The 24,651-nt window shown below is 35.5% G+C and overlaps 1 protein-coding gene across 4 annotated transcripts; it reads left to right on the forward strand.

Annotated features, from left to right (window-relative positions):
* Window positions 1–233: 233 nt before the first annotated feature.
* Window positions 234–24,243, forward strand: LOC140871135 (uncharacterized). 4 transcript variants are annotated; one of them, XR_012147613.1, is made up of 10 exons: window positions 234–607; window positions 695–850; window positions 927–949; window positions 2,111–2,171; window positions 19,160–19,562; window positions 19,647–19,769; window positions 19,991–20,236; window positions 20,332–20,392; window positions 20,894–21,169; window positions 23,930–24,243. XR_012147613.1 is itself a non-coding variant. In XM_073273578.1 (9 exons), the coding sequence occupies exons 4-9, from the start codon at window positions 2,161–2,163 to the stop codon at window positions 20,896–20,898; spliced, it is 849 nt and encodes a 282-aa protein (XP_073129679.1). In that variant the 5' UTR covers window positions 234–607; window positions 695–850; window positions 927–949; window positions 2,111–2,160; the 3' UTR covers window positions 20,899–21,314. The 4 variants fall into 4 exon arrangements, 1 of the variants encoding a protein (XP_073129679.1); XR_012147612.1 differs by lacking the exon at window positions 23,930–24,243 and adding an exon at window positions 23,269–23,389; XR_012147614.1 differs by lacking the exon at window positions 23,930–24,243 and having other exon boundaries at window positions 20,894–20,955; window positions 21,048–21,317.
* Window positions 24,244–24,651: the final 408 nt, after the last annotated feature.

The raw sequence follows: 24,651 nt of genomic DNA on the forward strand, positions 1-24,651 counted from the left end.
TTTGATGAAAATAACTCCTATTATCTATTACTATTATTCAGAAAGAGAGGGTTAGATAATTGATTGGTATGTTTATGTGATTTGTGTCAAACATCCTTAATAAGATTTGAAAATATATTTTTTAATAATAGCTGTAAAAGCACAATTTCTTGATAATGCATAATTTCCATAGTTTTCAAACAAAAAAAGCATATTTTGTATATCAGCCTTTAAAATATGGGAGAGGTATACCACAAAACACAACCAAGATCCCAATTTCTGGCCAAGGATCTCTTAGCCTAGTGGCGAGAGTGAGGTAAAATATGGGAGAGGTATACCACAAAACACAAACCAAGATCCCAATTTCCGGCCAAGGATCTCTTAGCCTAGTGGCGAGAGTGAGGTGCCAAGAGCCAAATGGTCTCGGGTTCAAATCCCACATGTTAGGTAGTAGTTAGGAGATTCTCCCTCCATTGTTGTATCAAAAAAAAAAAAACCCCCAATTTCCCAAGCCCTAATTCAATTCAAAATGTAGTTGATTTCCGCCAGAAACTGTCAACTAATTGCCGGAGGCGGGTGACCGACTCTAGACCATGATCGATCGACCTGTCAGTGGTCTGCATTGAGAGTATTGAGCCCGAACCATTGCTTTTTGCGACTTTAGTACTTTACTCGCGAATTTTGGCGATTTCACCGTTTATTTCTTGTTGTTCAGGTTGTGGGTTGCTTCAAGACCCTTACCCAGCGAGCCCGACCTTTTTCCCCAATCTCTGGCTATTTTTCGTCGTGGGTCAGTGCGACCACCTAATTCTGAGATTGCTCAATTTTAGTTGATTTTCGGTGTATCGTAGCTCGATTCCAGCCCTTCTCGGTGAGAAATATTTTCCATTCGATTTTGGTACGAATATTGTGCTATAAGTTGATTATTGATGAATTTTTTTGTGTAGGTATCAAGGTTCTCGATATCAAGGTAAATTTGGCAAGCCTTATTTAGAGCACCTTTAATAGTATTTTTGTTGAATTATGATGTTTCGATAATTATGGGGTTTATGTTGCTATATATTAAGTTGCGGTAATATTTGGCTATGATATTTATGATTTTTTTAATTTGAATTTTGGACTAAAAAATGAATATTGCGAGGAATGGAAATAATTAAGAGTTGAACTTGTCACTTTAACGCGATCAAATATTTAAATAAATTACTTGATGTGGATGAGAACTTCATGTAAAGCTATGAAATTGTGGACTTTTGGGAAATTAATTAATTATTGTGTTTTTGGAAATTAATCATGGTTCTGATTTTTGTTGATGATACTTTTCAAAAATTTATGTTGCTATTAGTTGGGTGTTGTGAATTAGTAGTGTTGACATGTTGTATTTGGTCATTAAATTTTTTTTCTTATGCTCATATCAATTGTCTCGAATTATTTTGAATACCCGAAACCCTTGAGACCGTAGTTCCATGGTTATTGAGGTGCATGTCTTGTTCGTTTGGGCATGATGTGGTTATTCATGGATGGGTGGTCACCAAATTTGTTATGACTTTGATGGATCGTGTCCCTTGTTTTTAGAGTCTTAACTGTTGTTTAGCATCAATATGAGTGAGTTGTTTCCACTTGCCGAAATTCTAACTCTAGCCTTTTTTTTGTAAAGTGTGCAATTATTGTATTCGCATTGAACAACATTGCCATGATGTTGGGTTCTTCTATGATCCATCATGATAATGATTTTGAGCTAGGTTATGATCTGATTGTCGCTTCGATTTCTTGAATCGAGTTAAATTTGTGACCTTTGGAATTTAGTGTTTAACTAACACAAGATGAAATACTAAGTTATCGTAGGGTAGTGACGACATGATTAGTTAAAATGTTCTGAACCCACCCAAATGGCAGGGGAAATAGTATATTTGTATGAACTATGAACTATTGATGCTAGAAACTACAACAAAAAACATAGGAAAATATTAGTTTGATACACATAATAAATGAATATTTGTAGAAAGTGGATTATTTATCTATAAAACGACTAACTAGTTTTAAACAAATGCCGTTAAACTATGAGAATCACTCCTTAAATAATATCATAATTTGACATTATTTGACTATGTCTTACTCTCTCTTTGTTGAACAGGAAATTTGATCTGCTTTTCGCACTTCACTTCTTCATTTTCTTGCTAGGAAATGGTGCGCAGGTAATATATAGTTGTTTAAATAATACTCAACTTCATTTATTTGAAAATAATGGTGCTCTTTACTCATTTTATAAGTAAGCAAGTTATTTTATTGGTTCTAGTCATTTACATGTTAGAGAAGTGATTCAATTGTAGTGATCGGAAGTATTTTACAATTACTAAGGATGACAACGGGACGGGTTTGGTCAAATTCGGTACCAACCTCTAAGTAGAACCTGGACCCCGGGACCTGCCCTGCCCGAAAACCTAGTGGGAGGCGGCCATCGACTGCACCCCTTTGCCATAGGTGGTTCTGTAGGCGATAGAAGATGTGCAGGGGTGGGCGAGGGGATCAAAGTAAAAAAATTTAAAGAAACCCTAATATTTAGTACACTTGTACATACACCTAGCCGCAACTTTTTATTGTATTCTCATGTCCGGTGGTTAAGTCATAACTTATCACTTAAATCGTGTATGTTGAAAACCACCGGACAGATCCCTATACTCTTAATCATTGTAATTGCCGCCCAAACCTTTTGTCTCCTCTCTTGAAGTTTTAAAAATGCATACTTTTGAATCAAAGTTGCTTCCTTTCTCTTGCATATAAATATCATCTACACAAACAAAAAACAAATGAGTTCATAAGTGCAATCAACAAGCCATATTTATACACAAAAAACATGACATAAAGAGAATCTTGTAAAAAATTGCATATGTTGTTTTTTTCACTCATGGAAGCATTTGACTGTTCCTACAGTGCAAAAATAAATCTAATCGCGATAAGGATAGCATTTTAAGATATGAAGTGAATGTTCTGGATCCTATTGGTTTGAGTCTTGATAAATTTCAAACACTTATATTGGTTTAATTCAAGCACGCAAGGAATCCACAAAATTCAAAGCACCCTGAAGAAACATTGACAGGTACTGAGAAGAATTCTCAAAAAAAAGTTAGGACCTTAAGCACAAAGTATCACATAAAAGTTGGAACAAAAATAACCACAAATAACTAAATAAGCACAACCATGTTCAAAAAATTCTTCAAAGAAAATAATTAATTAAAAATTTTTAACTTTCAATTTCGTTTTAGACTCTCAAACATGTGCCCATGTTGGCATCAACCTTTCCCTACAATACTTGACAAATAAAGTTCTAGGAGAAATTAGGAAAAGAATAAGGAAAAAATAAAGTATGTACAAAAACCTGCGTCATCCTATGCCTTTGATTGTAGCCCTCATTACACCAGAAGCAATTTATTCTAGAAAGAACGGAAACATGTTAAAAATATTTCACCAGTAATAAAGAGAAAAAAACATTGAAATTGGTGATTTGTAGCAAAGAGAATAATTATTTTTTCAATACTAATTATTAGTCTCTTTAATGGCATCAATAACATTATAATGAAAGAAAATCAATATTAAAACAACCTTGTCAGCAATTAGTTTTGTCCCTTGCAATGATTCCTCGACCATCCGAACCTTTCCATTCTTTTGGTTTTGGGTTTTGGATTTTCAGAATTGAATGATTTGGTTATTTTATAGTTTTGGCAAAGAGAACATAGTTTGGAAGACGTGGGTGAGAAGAAGTAAGAAACATGGGAAGAACAAAAAGAACATGAATAGAAGGGCATTTTGGTATATCGAAAAATAGATCAAGACATTGATCAGTTATTATATGGTGCCGAACTTTAATAATATAGTAAAAGATAAATTCTTGATTAATTACTTTTTAGTATTAATGTGGTAATAAATCTTTATTAATTATGTTAGTTGCATTTTTATATTTATTATTATTATTTGCACCTTGTATAAATTGTATTGTATTGTATGAAGCTTATTTATGAATAAACACAAGTTAATTACATATCTTTTACTATATATAACACAAGAACACCCTATACTAATTATATGGAGTCATGATGTAATTTTTGAATTGCCTAACACCTCTATTTTCTCAAACTAGTTACATGGTTTTATTATATATTAGTATAATATATGAGCAATGTTGTAAATGGCGGGAGGCGGTGGCGGGGGTCAATGACCGCCTACCGCCTCAGTTGCCTAGGCGGTTGATTTTTTTAGCAATATTTTATAGCTAATTAGATATATCATGCAATGTAATTATAAATAGTCATGAAAATACTATGAAAATTATATATATCATGCAATGTAATTACAAATTGTGGGAAACAATCTCATGCCGTAGAACATGGTTTAACATTTAAATATTATGAAACAACACTATGAAAATACCATGAAAATACACTTCCACTTACGGATCTTCTACAAACATTGTGTAGAGGTTTGATTGCAAGAGTCTAGAACATTTGGAGATGGACTTAGGCCGGGGTGGTGGATTGGGCCAAAGGGCTTGGGTCTCACATGAACCACGCTGCCCCTACAATAAAATCCCATAGTATTCATAAAAAATAACCCTAGGATTTCTAAAATACGTCGCACAATTCCGGTCTTCTTCCCATGACCAAGTTTCGAACTCCTCACTTGAAAATCTTTAAAATTTTCCTTAGAAATAAAATCGTATATTTAATATATCAAATATTTCACATAATTCATTTAAAATAGGAATGCGACTTTTCTGAGCGATTTTGGTTGTTACGTTTAATCTCTACAGAAATTTACTTTGTGTTGTGATTAATCAATGTTTCTTGGTTCTTAGTCACCAACATATCTATCTTCAACGATCACTCAAGAAGAAAAATAACTGGATGCAAGAATATAAAATGACGCAGCAATTATAGTGGTTTGGACTCAAATAATATTGTCCTACATCCACTTGATCATGAGATCACTTCACTATAACGAAGATGAATACACAATCTGATACACCAGAGTTTTAACCCAAATCAGTGAAAAGGATGAAAATTGCAAGCCACTAACTCAAGAGTTCCTACTACAGAAGAATTGCACTCACATATGCATTATACATTTATATTTTCTATATATATATATATATATATATAGAAATTTTCAGCTGCCCAACCAATGATGTCTAACTCGTCCCCGACAACTAAAACCCGGTAGTGGGTTTTAGTGATACGATTTTTTTTTAAAAAAAACAACTAAAACCCGGTAGTGAGTTTTAGTGGTCGGTGACGAGTTGGGCAGGAATGGTTGGACAGCTGAAAATTACTCTATATATATATATTCTAAAACCAGTCATATTTCAATTGTAGCAGTTACTAAGCGTTTCTCGAGTCTTGATATCTTGTGGCTGTGAGCTCTCTCCTCCTCATGTACCCATTGGCTTATTTATACTTACCATCTTCAAGTGCGTCCCCTGAATTGTGCACAAGTGAACCACATCACTTCAAATCTCCACCTTGTGACCTCAAGATCATTTTGCTTAGTGACCGCTAAATTCGATATTTACTAGCAAGTGCACTAGGTCAAGTAATAGTGAATGGACAATGAGTCCAAGTATCTATCCCACAGGGAATGTTGTCAATTCTGAAGATTTGATTATTTTACTTAATTTAGACAAAATAAATAATAATAGAAAGGAGTATGGATTGAATGAAATAAGAATTTAAAATAATAATAAATTAACTAGAAACTAGAACTCAATAATAACTCTAATTAAAATAAGCCAACCAAGACATACGCAGGTACCGAACAAATCATGTAAATGTAGTTAACTCAGGACTCAGATTTAAATCTTAAATTACGGTGAATTCTCATAACTTGTTTAAAGGTCTATTTCTAGAACAATTAAACCTATTCAAATATCGACGGATTAATTTTCATAATTCTTATCAAACTTGAATGCATTAGGAATTATGAGAATTCGGTTTTTACCTAAAACCGCACAATAAAATCGAATAATATTTCTAATCAATTTTACCTCGTGTTGATTATTAGATTGATCAAAATCAAATTCTCCTCTCGTCAATTTTCATAACTTCCTCCCTTGATCCTTGATTGAAGAGGACAATCTTCTCTTGTCCAACCAGCGTATCTTCCAAACCATGTTGAACTAGTAATACCCTCATTTTCAATCTCCATAGCCCGAAATTGTTCTTGCGTGTGAATATTTTGATCTCATATCTCACAGACCCCATCTTGTTTCTCGAACCTGGCTCTGATGCCAGGTTGTGAATAATCAATGTTTCTTGGTTCTTAATCACCGGAATCTCTACCTTCAAAGACACTTAAGAAGAGAATAACCGAAAGTAAGCAATTACAGTGGTTCGGACATAAACAATCTACATCCACTTGATCATGAGATTACTTTACTATAACCAAGATGAATACACGATCTGATACACCAGAGTTTTAACCCAAATCTCATAGTGAAAAGGGATGAAATTACAAGCCATTAACTCGAGTTCACACTGCAGAAGAATTGCATAGACTCTGTTCTCACGTATGACTTATACATAAATATATATATATATAGAGGAATTTTCAGCTGCCCAACCATGTTTCCCACTTTGTGCGCGACCACTAAAACCCGGTAGTGGGTTTTCGTTCGTCCGCGACCACTAAAACCCGGTAGTGGGTTTTAGTGATGCAAAAAAAACAAAAACCACTAAAACCCACGACCGGGTTTTAGTTGTCGCGGACGAAGTAGGAAAACATTGTTGGACAGCTGAAAATTCCTCTATATTTATGTATACATATACATATATTCTAGAGCCAATCATTTTTCTGTTGTATCGATTACTAAGCATCTCTCAAGTCTTGATATCCTATGGTTGTGAGCTCTCTCCTCCTCCAGCACCCGTTGGTTTATTTATACCTATACCAATGTCGAGTGTCCCCTGAATGGTGCCAAGTAAACCACGTTACTTCCCTTTTAATACCAATAAACACTTATAAGAGTACATAAAAGTTTAGATTGAATATTTCTAGGTTTCATTTGGATTGAATCATTTGAAATTCAAAATTTAGAATTTATTTTCATTAATAAATAAGTTTAGAAGAAGAATCTCAAATCGATCTTCTATTTATTTCAGTGTTGTAAATGGCGGAAGGCGGTGGCGGGGTTGTCCGTGACCGCCTACCGACTACCGCCTCGGCCGCCTAGGCGGCGCCTAAGCCGGTTGAATTTTTTTAGCATTTTTTTTTTATAGATAATCATATATAATCATTCAATGTAATAAAAAATATGAATGCCGCCTAGGCCGGTTGAATTTTTTTTAGCATTTTTTTTTATAGATAATCATATATAGTCATGCAATGTAATAAAAAATATGAATTTTGAAATAAAAAAATTCTGAAAAATTATGTAAAAGTAGGTTAAATATACAAAAGTTGACCTAAATGCTTGTTGGCGGCGGCCGACGGCGGGAGACAGGCGATGGCCGGCAGTTTGAGGTGTGTGGGTCTACTGGTGGATGGTGGGGAGGCTTGACCAAAAGTGAAAAACAAAAAGGAAATGGGTAGTGTTTTCAAAATTCAAAATAACCAGGGTTTTAAAAATGGTAGACTTTGACTAGATTTTTCAAATTAATTGATTTTTTACTAGGTTTTTAAAATTAATTGACTCTTGACCTTTGACTAAAATAAAAAATTTGTTGACCGCCTTAGCCGGCTCACCGGCCCAAGGGCCTGCCTCGCCCGCCGTACAGCTTGGGGCCGCTTGAAGAGGCCGCCTGATGCCAAGGGGCGGCTGGCTACCCTCGACCGCCATTTAGAATACTGATTTATTTACACTATAATTATATTTATCAAAATGGATTTCAAACTACTCAAATATTATAAAGTTTTTAAACAATATAAACACATTTAAATCCATGGATTTTGAATCCTTTCATTCAAACACAACTCTAGACTTTTAATCTCCACAAAAATATTAAAAATCTAGAGTCAATACACCTCTCTTTGTATACCTATAGATTTTTGTAATGTTTTTAAAAGTTAAGTTTGAATACACATGACTTTTTAAAAATCAACAAAATTTGTTGGAATACATCTAAACTTTTATAGAGTATATAAAGTGTAGATTGAATACTTGTAAAATTTTAAACTCCATGTAAGTCATTGAAGTCTAGAAATTTACTTTATCTTTCCCATTCTATATTTATGAATAACAAGTGTTTATTTATTAATAGTTTAATCAAAGTAAACTTTTCATATGCTCATAAAGATATTTTCATCCCCCATTAGTGTATCTTGTAATCTAAAATATGTATAAAGCTGATATCATTTAGGTATTGTATTAATTATTTGAATGTTATTTAATATTAGTATTTTATTTTTATAATGTATTTTGGGTATTTCGATGTAGTGTTATGTTTTTCTTTGTGAGGCTTTTTGAGAGATGATAGTGGTATTTACACTATACACCTTAATGATTTCTGATACACCTAGGCACTGTTTGAAGTTAAAGATTGGATAATAACGTAAATATAGATATCTAATATAATAAAAAAAGAAATAAAAATTTATAGTGAATATAATATTTGGTTTGATTGATAAATAATAGTTTATTTCATTTGATTGATTAAATTTTAAATAGGATATAATTAATAAAATATGAATAATGTTATTTATTAAGGGTAAAATAAATAATTAATAATTTCATTGGTGTAAGATAAATAATTAGTAGATGGATAAATAATATGACCAAGTAAACTTGAGGTTGGATAAAATAAATTATCAACAGGTTAATATTGTTGCCCTTCAACCAATGCCTAAATATAATTCTGAACAGAATCTGCAATTTTATCTATTCTATCTATTCTATTTTATTAAGGTTGAGGAGCTAGTACGTTGATATAGATAATGTAACACCTAGAATTTCTAAAACGTAAATCCGCATGCATAATTAGGAGAAATTAATTTTAAAATAAGGGTTAAATGAATTTATGTGTTATTATATGATTTATATGCATGATTTAAGTTATTTTAACATTTAACCCAAAATTAGTGATTTTCGTGATTTATGGAAATTAATTGTTTTGATCGCATAGACGGAACCGTGGACGGACGAGATACCAAAATATTTAGCCAAAAATATTTTATAAGTTTATGAGCCTTAAAAATAATATTTTAAGATATTTTGTCAAGAAAATTTTAGTATTTAATTATATATTTATTTAAGAATTTATTTTTAGCCAAAATAAGTCATTTTAATGACTTTTATTAATATTTAAAAATTTCCTAATTTTATATTTCGGGATTTTTGGTTGTGTTATCAGATTATTATTATTTAGTAAGGATTTTAAATATTTAGTTAGATATGATTTTATTTCTAAATTATTAATATCCTATTTTAATTCTAATTATCAAAATTTTAAAAAGAAAACCTAAACCTACCCTACCACAAATTCTTTTAGCCGACAACTCCCTCTTCTTCCACCCTCCTTCACGCCTCCATCTTCATTCTGGGAAAAAAAAACCCCATAGCCGATTATTCAAGCTTCATTCTTTAAAGGTTTTTGGTCCGTTCGTCGTCCCGGAGCCACGTAAACGCATCAACCTTCGTCTATAAATTGAAAAGGCATGTTTAACTCCTTTCTTCAACACCATATAAGCTATTATGCATGAATGAGATTTTTTGTTTCAGAATTTAATAGCCATGGTTCGAATTTATTGCAAGTATGAATGAATTGTTGCATGTTTTGGTGAATTCATGATCATAACTCGTTTTTGTGCCTTGCATGGTTCGGTCCAGAGGCTAGGGCTCGAGTCAGTGGTGGGCTAGGGTCCTAGGAATCCAGCCATGGTCGGGTTATGGGGCTGGAATGGGATATAACCGTGGCATTCAAGATCTGGTGCACAGATTGCGCAGATTTAGAGTTCCGGGAAAAAGAGTTCGTTCTCTTCACTCGGGCCACGGTTTGATGTGAGGTTTGTTGTGTTAGAAACCCCTACGTGTTTACTAAGTCTAGGAATTTATTTCACAGTGATTGATGGTCGGAGCAAGCGGCACGATCGAAAGTCCCGGCGCTGCTCAGGTCTGCGCGCGAGCCCAAGATAGGCGAACTTGCAGCGGTTCGTTCTCCTTCGTTAGGATTCTGTTTTGGCTGGTTTTTGGCTTTATGGAAACGTCTTGAAGTTTTATAAGTTTTTTCAAGAGGTTTCATGGTCGTTCGTGGTCGGAGCTTCGAGAACGAACTGTTTTTCCGCAGCTGCTCGCGTCTGCGCGCTAGTGCAGAAGGGCTGGGTTGCAGAGCTTCGTTCTCACTCCATAGTCGATGGATTGGGCTGATTCTTAGCTTTTTGGAAAGGTCTCGAAGTGTGCTAGCCAGTGATGGTGGATCTCCGGCCATTGGGTGGCCGGAGATGTCCAGAAACAGGCTGCAAAGCCTGCTGCTCGCGCAGCGGAGAGAGTAAGGGAAGGGGAATCGGGATGTGAGTCGGGGCTGGGTCTGGGCCGGGTCTTGGGGGTCCGGGTCGGGTCTGGTAGGTCTAGGGTCGGGTCAGGTGGTCCGGGTCTGGGTTAGGTGGACCGGGCTCGGGTATTTTAAATTTTTAATTAATTAAGAGATTAATTGATTTTGGGCTTTTAAAATTAATTAGAAAATTATTTGGGCCTCCAAATAATTTTATTTGGGTTTTAAAATTATTTTTAAGTTAACCCAATAATTTTATGGGCTCGTGGGCCCATAGGAATTTTTGGGCCAGTCAGGGAATTTTTGGGTCAGGCTAGAGTTTTATTGGGCTTGTTTAAGTTAATGGGCTTAGATATTTTCTTTAGGCCCATTTAAGTTGAATGAAATATTTGGGCTTAAATGTAAGATTAATGGGCCTAGATGAGTGATCAGCAGTCTGGACCAACCTATGAAAAATAAATAAGTTCGGAATATATATTTAATTATTTTATGCATGAAATTCATATTTTTAGTATGAGTATATTTATTATGAAAAATAAATTAAATATATATTACGGACAAATTTTCAGTGCATGCATCCATGAAATTTATTATGAATATTATTATGTAAATGATGAGCAATAAAATATTTTGTGGAAATTGAAGTATGTGTGACATAGGGGTGGTTTTTCACCATATGATTCGGTAGTTTTACTACCATAGGGGTGGTTATCCACCATATGATTCGGTAGTTTACTACCAAAGGAGGTGATTTATCACCGCCATCGTACGTTGGTTTATGAGACTGATCAGTCGACACATGAGCGTCACACTTATGGATAGGACCATCTACAGGTTTTTAAATGTATTGCTCAATTATGTTATATATGATGAAGGAAGTTATGATATATGTAAGATTTATGATTCAGCATTTATGTTATGAAAATATTTCCATGCATGCTCATGTACAGGTATGTATTAGTATTTATGTGATGCATTATTTTTAACCTTGTTATAAAGGATTAGACATGTTGAGCCCCTAGGCTCACTACGCTTATATGGTGCAGGTGAGCATGATGAATTTGATGTAGCTCCTACCGGTGGTGAGGACGTATGAGATCACGGAGCAGTGGACCCCGTGACCGTCGCAGTTTTAGTTTATGATGATTGAATATTGAAAACATGTTTTATTTTAGTATTATTCCGCATATTATATTTTTCAGTACCATTATTTATGATTTTTAATGATGCATGAAATATTTTTAAGAATTTATTTATTTAATATTTTCTTTAGATTATTTAATATTTAGCATTTTATTTTATATACATATATGTATGGACATGTATGTATAATAGTATTATTTAAAAAAATAAATAAATAAAAATTCCGCATTTAGAAGTAGAGGGCGTTTCATTTGGTATCAGAGCGCGGTCCTTGGAGGGTGTCCTACTGCTATGTGAAGCTCAGAAATCCTACTATCGGTTTGTAAGTTTTAAATTGTTTTCTTATGATTTATAAGGAGCATATGTAATGATTTAAGATTTTCATGTTAGAAAAGTTTTAGAACCCTTAAGTTATGCATTGCGATTTACGTAAAGAAATATGTGGTGGTGCAGAATGCCTCCGAGACAGATGAATAGGCGAGGGGGACCTCCACCTCCACCTCCACCTCCACCTCCGCAGAATCCTCTTGCAGCATTGGAGCAGGCCAATGCGAATATGATGGCTGAGATTACTGCTCTGTTGGAGAAGCAGGCGGCACGTCCTAGGCTCACCCATGATGAGGATGTTGCCGAGCGGTTCCAGAAGAAGGGACCTAAGGAGTTTGTCGGCACCACTGATCCACTCATTGCTGAGGGGTGGATTCGATCACTGGAGTCCATATTTGACTACATGGGGATCACTGATGTTGACAGGGTGAAGTGTGCAGTGTATATGATGAGAGGTGATGCAGCCTCTTGGTGGGAAGGTGCGGTTCGAGGTGTGAATCTACCTACATTGACTTGGATAGAGTTCAGACGCATGTTCTATGCCAATTATTTCACTGAGGATGTGCGCAGTCGCATGATCCGGGAGTTTATGAGTCTCCGCCAGGGAGACAAGTCTGTGGTGGATTACATCACCCAATTCGAGAGAGGGTGTCGTTTTGTGCCTCTTATTGCTGACAGTGCGTCGGATAAGTTGAGGCAATTTGTGGATGGTTTGCGGGCTGACATCAAACATGACGTTCGCATGTTGGATGTCACTACTTATGAGGCGGCAGTTAGCAGAGCATTACGTTCTGAGGAAGGGAGGCGAGAGATGCAGCGAGAGCAGCAGAGTAAGAGGCAGTTTCAGCCAGGGTATCAGAGGGCGACTTCGAAGCCTCCTGCGAAGAAGCCGTATACTGGGCCGTCTAAGGGCCCGAATCAGCAGGGACAGCAGCAGAGGCCTCAGGGGCGTCAGCTACAGCAGCAGCAGAGGGGCGGGGCCCCTAATACTGGAGGAGTTCCGATCTGCCCATAGTGTCAGAAGCCGCACACCGGGAAGTGTCTAGTGGGGTCCAATGTATGCTATGTTTGCAAGGAGCCAGGGCATGTTTCATATAACTGCCCGAAGAGGAAGAACACCACTGGGCGGGTGTTCGTCATGCAGGCTGAGGAGCCAGACCCAGATACCTCCTTAATCACCGGTATTTCCTAAACTTCTTCTTTTAAGAAATTTTTTTTTTTGGAATTTACTTCATGATTTTAAATTGCATGAATTATCTATTTGTTTGGTTAGAGTAGGATGCTCATTTTATTCGTGTTTTATTAAGAGAAATAATTTTGTAACTTGTATTGGGAGAAAAGTAAGTTTAGTATGCGATTATTGGGATTTTCTGCGTAAAGGGAGAATTCTAGTGGGAGGAAATTCCACGTTTGTGTTGCTAGATTCAGGAGCCACGCATTCGTTTATTTCCCTAGGGTATATCAGGCGGGTAGGCATCAAGCCTGAGGTTGCTGTTACAGGTTACGATGTCACTATGCCGTCTGGTCAGATTCTTACTACCACTAGCGTCTGTAGAGATTTGGAGATGGAGTTACAGCGACATACTATCAGAGCAGATTTTGTGGTTTTACCGTTGACTGGATTCGATCTGATTTTGGGTATGGATTGGTTGTCAGTCAACGGAGCAGTGATTGATTTTTGGCAGAGGACAGTGGCAGTGAAACCAGTGGTAGGCGACCATTTTGTGTTCTATGCATCTCCGAGCAGTGAGACCTCGCCTGTTATCTCTTTTACACGTGCGAGGAAGTTATTGAGACATGGTTGCCAGGGGTTTCTCGCCAGTGTAGTCACTTCATCAGAACCACCTAGCAGATCATTGTCAGATATAGAGGTGGCTTGTGACTTTTCAGATGTCTTTTCGAAGGACGTTTCGGGAGTCCCACCAGCTAGAGAGGTGGAGTTCAGTATTGATCTGTTACCAGGTACTGTGCCTATCTCTAAGGCACCGTATCGACTTGCTCCTACTGAGATGAAAGAGTTGAAGGAGCAGATTCAAGAGTTGTTGGAGAAGGGCTTTATTCGTCCTAGCTTTTCTCCTTGGAGAGCTCCAATGTTGTTTGTGAAGAAAAATGATGGTAGCATGAGACTTTGTATCGATTACCGAGAGCTCAACAGGGTCACTGTGAAGGACAAGTATCCACTTCCGAGGATTAAGGATTTGTTCGATCAGTTGCAGGGAGCTTCGGTTTTCTCCAAGATCGATTTGCGATCTGGCTATCATCAGTTGAGGATTGAGATCTTGACAGAGGCTCATCTCCGTATTCCATTCACCCCGGAAGTACGAAGATGTATAGAGATTTGCAGTCATTGTATTGGTGGCCCGGCATGAAGAGAGATATTGGCCGATTTGTATCAGAGTGCTTGACTTGTCAGCAGGCCAAGGCAGAGCATCAGCGTCCTGCAGGGTTACTTAAGCCTCTACCCATTCCGGAGTGGAAGTGGGAGAACATCACGATGGACTTTGTAGTTGGCCTTCCGAGGAGTACTAGAGGATGTATAGCTATTTGGGTGATCGTGGATAGACTCACCAAGTCAGCTCATTTCTTGCCGGTGAAGACTACTTACTCATTGACGCAGTATGCAGAGCTTTACATTAAGGAGATTGTTAGACTGCATGGCATACCAGTGTCGATTGTATCGGACAGAGATCCGAGATTTACGTCTGCATTCTGGAAGAGTTTGCACACAGCTTTGGGGACTCGGCTATTATTCAGTACAGCGTTCCATCCCCAGACAGATGGTCAGTCGGAGAGGGTGATCCAGATTCTTGAGGATCTACTGAGAGCTTGTGTCATTGATTTTCAGGGCTCTTGGGAGACTAGACTGCCATTAGTGGAGTTTACCTATAACAACAGTTTTCAGTCGTCTATAGGTATGGCTCCTTATGCAGCTCTCTACGGGAGAAGATGTAGATCGCCAGTGCATTGGGATGAGGTTGGCGAGAGGATTTTATTTGGTCCCGAGATTGTACAGCAGACTGCCGATGTTGTGACACAGATACGGGATCGTATGAGAACAGCTCAGAGTCGTCAGAAGAGTTATGCTGATACTCGACGACGAGATCTTGGGTTTGTAGTAGGTGATCATGTGTTTCTGAAAGTATCACCTATGAAAGGGGTGATGAGATTTGGTCGCAGAGGCAAGTTGAATCCAAGATATATTGGGCCATTTGAGATCTTGGAGAGAGTTGGCACTTTGACATACCGTTTAGCACTACCGCCAGGGCTTGCAGCAGTGCACAACGTTTTCCATGTATCCATGCTTCGGAGATACATCTCTAATCCGACGCATGTGTTGGATCACGAGCCTTTGCAGTTAGCACCAGATCTAGCATTTGAGGAGAGGCCTGTTCGTATCTTAACCTGAGAGGAGCGGAGATTGAGGACGCGGGTCATACCGATGGTCAAAGTCCAGTGGCAGAATCATTCCGAGGAGGAAGCCACTTGGGAGACCGAGGCAGACATGAGGACTCGCTACCCGGAGTTATTCGAGTAAACACTTTAATTTCGAGGACGAAATTCAATTTAAGGGGGGGAGAATTGTAACACCTAGAATTTCTAAAACGTAAATCCGCATGCATAATTAGGAGAAATTAATTTTAAAATAAGGGTTAAATGAATTTATGTGTTATTATGTGATTTATATGCATGATTTAAGTTATTTTAACATTTAACCCAAAATTAGTGATTTTCGTGATTTATGGAAATTAATTGTTTTGATCGCATAGACGGAACCGTGGACGGACGAGATACCAAAATATTTAGCCAAAAATATTTTATGAGTTTATGAGCCTTAAAAATAATATTTTAAGATATTTTGTCAAGAAAATTTTAGTATTTAATTATATATTTATTTAAGGATTTATTTTTAGCCAAAATAAGTCATTTTAATGACTTTTATTAATATTTAAAAATTTCCTAATTTTATATTTCGGGATTTTTGGTTGTGTTATCAGATTATTATTATTTAGTAAGGATTTTAAATATTTAGTTAGATATGATTTTATTTCTAAATTATTAATATCCTATTTTAATTCTAATTATCAAAATTTTAAAAAAAAAACCTAAACCTACCCTACCACAAATTCTTTTAGCCGACAACTCCCTCTTCTTCCACCCTCCTTCCCTCCTCCATCTTCATTCTGGGAAAAAAAAACCCCATAGCCGATTATTCAAGCTTCATTCTTTAAAGGTTTTTGGTCCGTTCGTCGTCCCGAAGCCACGTAAACGCATCAACCTTCGTCTATAAATTGAAAAGGCATGTTTAACTCCTTTCTTTAACACCATATAAGCTATTATGCATGAATGAGATTTTTTGTTTCAGAATTTAATAGCCATGGTTCGAATTTATTGCAAGTATGAATGAATTGTTGCATGTTTTGGTGAATTCATGATCATAACTCGTTTTTGTGCCTTGCATGGTTCGGTCCAGAGGCTAGGGCTCGAGTCAGTGGTGGGCTAGGGTCCTAGGAATCCAGCCATGGTCGGGTTATGGGGCTGGAATGGGATATAACCGTGGCATTCAAGATCTGGTGCACAGATTGCGCAGATTTAGAGTTCCGGGAAAAAGAGTTCGTTCTCTTCACTCGGGCCACGGTTTGATGTGAGGTTTGTTGTGTTAGAAACCCCTACGTGTTTACTAAGTCTAGGAATTTATTTCACAGTGATTGATAGTCTGAGCAAGCGGCACGATCGAAAGTCCCGGCGCTGCTCAGGTCTGCGCGCGAGCCCAAGATAGGCGAACTTGCAGCGGTTCGTTCTCCTTCGTTAGGATTTCGTTTTGGCTGGTTTTTGGCTTTATGGAAATGTCTTGAAGTTTTCTAAGTTTTTGCAAGAGGTTTCATGGTCTTTCGTGGTCGGAGCTTCGAGAACGAACTGTTTTTCCGCAGCTGCTCGCGTCTGCGCGCTAGTGCAGAAGGGCTGGGTTGCAGAGCTTCGTTCTCACTCCATAGTCGATGGATTGGGCTGATTCTTAGCTTTTTGGAAAGGTCTCGAAGTGTGCTAGCCAGTGATGGTGGATCTCCGGCCATTGGGTGGCCGGAGATGTCCAGAAACAGGCTGCAAAGTCTGCTGCTCGCGCAGCGGAGAGAGTAAGGGAAGGGGAATCGGGATGTGAGTCGGGGCTGGGTCTGGGCCGGGTCTTGGGGGTCCGGGTCGGGTCTGGTAGGTCTAGGGTCGGGTCAGGTGGTCCGGGTCTGGGTTAGGTGGACCGGGCTCGGGTATTTTAAATTTTTAATTAATTAAGAGATTAATTGATTTTGGGCTTTTAAAATTAATTAGAAAATTATTTGGGCCTCCAAATAATTTTATTTGGGTTTTTAAATTATTTTTAAGTTAACCCAATAAATTTATGGGCTCGTGGGCCCATAGAAATTTTTGGGCCAGTCAGGGAATTTTTGGGTCAGGCTAGAGTTTTATTGGGCTTGTTTAAGTTAATGGGCTTAGATATTTTCTTTAGGCCCATTTAAGTTGAATGAAATATTTGGGCTTAAATGTAAGATTAATGGGCCTAGATGAGTGATCAGCAGTCTGGACCAACCCATGAAAAATAAATAAGTCCGGAATATATATTTAATTATTTTATGCATGAAATTCATATTTTTAGTATGAGTATATTTATTATGAAAAATAAATTAAATATATATTACGGACAAATTTTCAGTGCATGCATCCATGAAATTTATTATGAATATTATTATGTAAATGATGAGCAATAAAATATTTTGTGGAAATTGAAGTATGTGTGACATAGGGGTGGTTTTTCACCATATGATTCGGTAGTTTTACTACCATAGGGGTGGTTATCCACCATATGATTCGGTAGTTTACTACTCTAGGAGGTGATTTATCACCGCCATCGTACGTTGGTTTATGAGACTGATCAGTCGACACATGAGCGTCACACTTATGGATAGGACCATCTACAGGTTTTTAAATGTATTGCTCAATTATGTTATATATGATGAAGGAAGTTATGATATATGTAAGATTTATGATTCAGCATTTATGTTATGAAAATATTTCCATGCATGCTCATGTACAAGTATATGTATTAGTATTTATGTGATGCATTATTTTTAACCTTGTTATAAAGGATTAGACATGTTGAGCCCCTAGGCTCACTACGCTTATATGGTGCAGGTGAGCATGATGAATTTGATGTAGCTCCTACCGGTGGTGAGGACGTATGAGATCACGGAGCAGTGGACCCCGTGACCGTCGCAGTTTTAGTTTATGATGATTGAATATTGAAAACATGTTTTATTTTAGTATTATTCCGCATATTATATTTTTCAGTACCATTATTTATGATTTTAAATGATGCATGAAATATTTTTAAGAATTTATTTATTTAATATTTTCTTTAGATTATTTAATATTTAGCATTTTATTTTATATACATATATGTATGGGCATGTATGTATAATAGTATTATTTAAAAATAAAAAAAAAATTCCGCATTTAAAAGTAGAGGGCGTTTCAGCTAATCCCTTATCTTTGCCCTTTAATATATTTTTAATTTAATTACCAAAACACCATTTTATTTTTGTCCAATGATAACTACTAATTTATGAAATTGCCACTTTTATAAAATTTATTTATTTGTATACCAAAAAACATTTTCAAAATCGTTCTCTACTTCTATTTTTGGTTTTTGGTTAAAAAAAGCGGACTGCATACGAGTATTAGTATATACAAAGGATAACAAAGCTGACAGTGAGTCAGTGACAGTAAACAATCTGACAAGGAAGAAAACATCAGCATCTATCCTCACCCGCTGAAAGATGAAAGATAAGTTGTAACCTCCTCCCACTTTCCCATCCCTGTTTATTTTACTATCCAACTCTCCGTCTCTGTTCATTTGGCCTCCTTGTATAAACTTTGTAAATGGACTTTCTTGATCTACTAATGACTCTATTTTCGCCATACCAATTTTTAAAATTATTGGAATATGCTACATTACATCACTAAAATCAATCACTAACTTTAATCAAGGGTAAAAATTATCATATATCAAATATCTATATCATTATTGTATTCAAAATTAATTTTAATAATATCCAGTTAGAACTTAGAAGGAATTTTAATGTTCGAGTTAAATAAAAAATATTTAATTGATAAAGTTTTTCCAACTTTAGGGAATTATATATTAAATTAGTTATTTACATTTATATTTACTTTTTTTTTTCCCCCATTGACAGGACAATTTCTGAACGTCTCCATTCTCATATAATTCGTAAGCAAAAGACAAGTGTAGTTGAACTCAAAATGTTAGATGGACACTTATCTCCGATTAGGAATCAAGAAAATGTCCCTTCGTGTTCTTTTATAGCTCCGATAGCATGCATTGAGGTATTATATAGAATGTTTGATAAGAAACTAACCCAAGAATGGAACGGGTTGTACTATTTCGACTTTAACGAGTGTTATGACAATTTATACAAAGAATTAAACAATCTGGACGATGCTGTGAAACTTGCCAAGGGCAACGATGGTGGTCGTATAGATGATACTCTCATATATGCTATGGATCGTGGTTTACTGGCTACGACCGTATTCGTTGAGCCACGACACATGAATCATGTCGCTCATTTCGACAAAGAGGTAATATTTTCCTGCATCTTTAGTACAAAAATATAGTTATTTGTATTATCTTTTTATTTTTCATTTTTCATTTTTCTTACACAGGCACCTAGGTACCATATCAATGGTTTCAAGATTTTAAAAAAGACTGAGGTTCTCGAATGTCTGAAAAAGTTTCCGATTATTGCTCAACTACGAGTCTCTGAATGCTTTGAGAAATATAAAAAGGTATGTTTACTAAATTGAGGATTTGTGTGGTTTTCTCGGAGATGAAACATCATCTTTTTCTTAGGTTATGGGTTGAGTATTAATATTTTGTTAGATAACTAGGATATAAATATTTGAAAATGATAAAAGAATATGCAATATTTTTTGATATACTTAATTCATCGTTATTCAAGTTAAATTTATGAAATTCGATAAATTATTAATTTAGTGGTTCATTACAGGCTATATATGTACTATCAGACGAAGAAGTTGGTTTTGACCTTATAAACCACGCTGTTCTAGTGGTTGGAAGTGTGATAACATGTAAAGATGGAGAAGCGGTTGTACATTTAATAATTCAAAACACCCATGGGAAAAAATTTGGGTTTAAAGGATTTGTTTTAGTGCCATTTGATGAGAAGTTTACATGTTTCTGGTTACCTCTTATATATCCACATATGCAACATGTAAAATATGGCAAAGTTGAGGTATGTATAGTTCCTTTTTTGTAAATTAGATTGTTCTGTGTTTATTTTATTTATTTTTGTATACAATGTTCGTCACAATCTCATTATTGATGCAGAGAGAGCGGGTAAAAGTTTATAGTCGTAGGAAAAGGAAGTGCATAGCTAGCTCTTTGGAAGGTATGGATAGAGTTTTTCACGAGGATTCTTGACTATCAATTGATAGTAGTTGTCCTGCTCAAATCATTGTTTTTAGTGATGATTTTTGTAACTTCATTCTGGTGATGCACCTATTGCTCAGGACATGTTTTGCAACTCATCAATTCTCTTTCTTTTAGGACTTTTATGTCTAATTAATGGATATTCATTTATTATTTCAGGTTGGATTTACCTGTTGCTTCTTGATTGTCTTAGTAATAATTGCTAACAATTAGTGTGCCCTAGCTTCAGTGTCATTTTAATATTACTATAGTAATTAGCACCTTTTTCGTTCTCTTTGGTGTGTTTTTCTATTTTGTTTTCTGCGAGTAATTATTGTTCGACTGTTTTCCCTTCTTTTTCCCATTTTTCTGTCACTGTATTCTTCCATACTGCATGCTTTTTGGATTTCATTTTCTCAGGCCTACACTGGTTTGGTTATGGGTTATGTCACGAGGTAATTTACTTTGTTTTTTTCCTCAGATTAAATTGGTCGTTCTGTTTTCATTTATGTTTGTGCTTGGGCGGCTTTTCTAACTGTTGGGGTAAGTGTTTTTTCTACCAAACAGTGTTTCAAACTTATCTCATCCTGTACTCTGTGTGTCCGCTCATTGTTTTCTTTCTTTTCATGAGCTAGGTTCAAACAAACTCAGTGAGTTTTGGTACTTTAAGCTGCTCGGGACTCTCCTGAATCTGAGCCTTGGACGATGGATGATTAGATCTGTGGCGATAGAAGCCATGAGCAAAGACTGCTATGAGGTTCTTTTGTTTGACTTTTTGAACGATAATAAATATTTTGAATGATTCTGTGCAATCTGTGGTATCTGCATCCATTCTTTATGTTCTTTAAGTAAACACTTGTCATTCGTTCTTATGATCTCTTGATTATATTTTACAAAAAAAATCAATTCTCGGTGAATTTGATTCTGAATCCAAACTTTTTTGGGATATATGGGTTTTTTTTTTTGGGTAGGTTGGGATGAATTCAGTTCAATTAACATGTTTTTGTTGTTAAGAAAACGTATATTATATGTATATGATGTGCATTATTATAGAAACCTTTTTATAATATTTTTCCTTTTAACTTTGTTGCATTTTAACAAGATGTTTTATTTTTTATGCATTATTTTGTTATATTTCATTTTTCTCCAAATAAAACTTATTACATAAAAGATAAATATTACTACGTAGGTAATTTTCTTATTATAACTAAAACTTGATTACTAAAAATTTCAGATGAAAACATAACTAATACAAACTATACACGCTTGATTAAACTACGATTATATTAAAACCTTTTCGTCACTGCTATAATAGATATCAAAATATCCTATGAATGAAAAAAAATAGCATATTATAATTAAAAATACATTTAAACTAAAGAAATTTTAAATATGTAATTTGTTTATTATTATTGTCGTAATTATTTTTGTTATAGTCTGGCTTGTAAAGTGAAAATAACCATTAAACAAACCGTCTATAAATTGAATGTAAATTTCACAAGTTTGAAGTTTGAACTTGGTACAATAAAGAGCATTTATTCCTACAAATTTAGCTTGCTCATAACTATTCACTCCAACTCTTTTCAGCAACCAAAATACTTGAAACCCAAAATAATTTTGAGTCATAATTTGTTAGTTCATTCTTCACGCTGTACTACTAAAATAAAGAGCTCATTTATTCATCATCATGTATTCCAATCAATGGTTTAAAAAAAGGCAATTATGAATAAAATGCGTACGAGCAACGGTTTCCAAATAAAAACTTAAGCAATTCAAATTCAAATTCAAATTCAAATTCAAAAGATTTAAAAAGAACACACACACACACCGAAGCAATGAAACTCATTAGTTGGAACATCAACAAAAATTCCACATCCCTCTAAATATTTTTCACACAGTTAGCCAAGAAGTCCTATAAAAAAATCAGCTCAAGTCCAAGAAATACTCATCTAATCACACATCTAAAGTAAAATTTCATCCAAGTGTTTGACCGTGCTAAAATAAATAACCGAATGGATTTCATAAAAAAATGGAAAAGACAACTGAATGCTTCCCCAGATATCATGTACGTGTGTGTGTACGTGTGTTTAAGCAACACATGAATGTGTACGTGTATTCTATCTAATTACAAAGTTATCATGTGCGCACATCTTCATGTATCAAACACGTGTTAACCCCACATAGCATGAAGTGTGCTGAAGAAAATCAATCCAATACACGAACACACGTAGTAGTTCACTGAAAGAAAGAAAGTAGCAAGAACCCAGAGAAATAAAAGAAAACAAATTGGTGGCGTCAGGCTGAAGCCACATTATGAACTAGTCAAGTACGAACAATTGCGAATATACTTGAGCATCAAATATTTTCTTTCAATCCCGAACTAAAAAAATAATATTCTTCATCATGCTATTATTACTTCAATCAACAGTTTAAAAATGACATATATGAATAAAACACGAAGAAGTAAAGTTTTCCATCTAAAAACTTAAAACAATTAAACTTCAACCCTTTAAAAGGAAAAAAAAACACGAATGAATCATTAGTTCCAATAGCAACAAAAAACCGAAACCCCTCCAAATATTTTTCACACATTTAACCAAAAAAAGTGAAAATTACCATTAAACAACACGTCATCTGTAAATAGCTTTGAAATTTGAACTCGAAAGGAATATTTTATTCCTTATAAATCTAAAGTTTTTGAAAAGATTTTAATTAATATTTTTTGTCTTTCTTGAACATGAAGTAACTTTTATATAAGTTATTTATTTCCTTTGGAAAGTTGATTTGAAATATTGATAAGCTTATTATAGTTTTTATCATATCATATCTAACGTGCATCTTTCTTTATTTTTGTAGATTTGATATAATCAAATATAGAGAATCCTATGCATACAACAAAACCAAGAAAAGAAGGATTCTTGCCTATATATTGAGATAGACGTGCACAATGAAAAGAGAGAACCTAGAGAGATACACGTTTATACAAGATTAAGAAATTTGAAAGAATTATTGAAGCTGTGTTGGTTGTGTAACCTTGAAGAACACGTGAAGATCGAAGATCAAACATTGAAGTGTTCTATTCAAGTTTCGACCTCAAAGATTCATCTCCGTGTTTTGTTTATTTATTTTATTTTCGTATAGAATTTTAGAAGATGCTTTTCTTTGATTTATTTTCTCATGTGTTGGAGAAAATTGATTTTACAATAATCACTAGTTTTAGGGTTTGTAAAACTCTTTGATTATTTTCTAGAGAAAGTTTTGCCCTGAGGCGCTGCAAGAGTATTTTATACTCTTGCTTAAAATATTTGAGTTTGTTTATTTGGTTGTTTATTTATTTTATTCACGCTTAAATTTATATTCCGCTGCAATTTATTCAAGGTGTTATTGTAGGTGTTGTCAACACCTTGTGACAACACCTCAAATTGTTTATGTGCAACCCTTATTTCCTTACAAGTGGTATCAGAGTCATGTTCTTGATACACTAAGAACTGATCCTGGTTTGTTTATTTTATTACAGGGAATAAGATGGACTCATCGTCTATTGCAAACTCGTTTTTAAAACCTCCGGTTCTTGATGGCACGAATTATGCATTGTAGAAGACAAGGATGCGATACACTATCAAAACGACTGATGTTCGTGCATGGCAAAGTATTCTGACTGGTTGGAATCCTCCAAAGACGCTAGATCAAGATGGAGAATACATTCTTAAGCAAGAAGAAACATGGACCGCTGAGGAAACGCAAAGTTCAAGCTACAATGCTAAAGCAATCAATGCAATCTTTTCATCTGTAGATATGAGAATGTTTGGAATCATAGCTGACTGCACAGTTGCCAAGGATGTGTGGGATGCTCTTCAAGAACACTGTGAAGGAACTGATAGTGTGAGAAGAACAAGAATGAGATTGTTAAACCCAAAATTTGAGAATATCAGGATGGATGAGGATGAGACTATTGCTGATTATGTTAAGAAACTTAAAGAGATAGCTATAGAGGCGCATGCTCTTGAATGACCTATTGCTAGTGAGAATATGGTGAACAAAGTTCTTCGGTCTTTGCCAAAGAGATTCAATGGGAAGATTTGGGCACTTGAGGAGATAAAAGACACCTCAAAGATGAAGATGACTGAATTGATCATATGACGTGAGCTACCGCTATCAAAGTACCAAGCACCTGAAACATTAGTTCTCAAAGCAGTATAAATCATATAACAGTGAATATCAGCTTTTGGTACCCAAACT

This window comes from Henckelia pumila, unplaced genomic scaffold (genome assembly GCF_033568475.1).
Source record: "Henckelia pumila isolate YLH828 unplaced genomic scaffold, ASM3356847v2 CTG_416, whole genome shotgun sequence".
Taxonomy (NCBI): domain Eukaryota; kingdom Viridiplantae; phylum Streptophyta; class Magnoliopsida; order Lamiales; family Gesneriaceae; genus Henckelia; species Henckelia pumila.

Coding starts and splice junctions, on each gene's coding strand:
- LOC140871135 (XM_073273578.1), top strand. Junction 19,770..19,990: donor GCTTTGAGAAATATAAAAAG/GTATGTTTACTA, acceptor GGTTCATTACAG/GCTATATATGTACTATCAGA. Junction 20,237..20,331: donor TAAAATATGGCAAAGTTGAG/GTATGTATAGTT, acceptor TTATTGATGCAG/AGAGAGCGGGTAAAAGTTTA.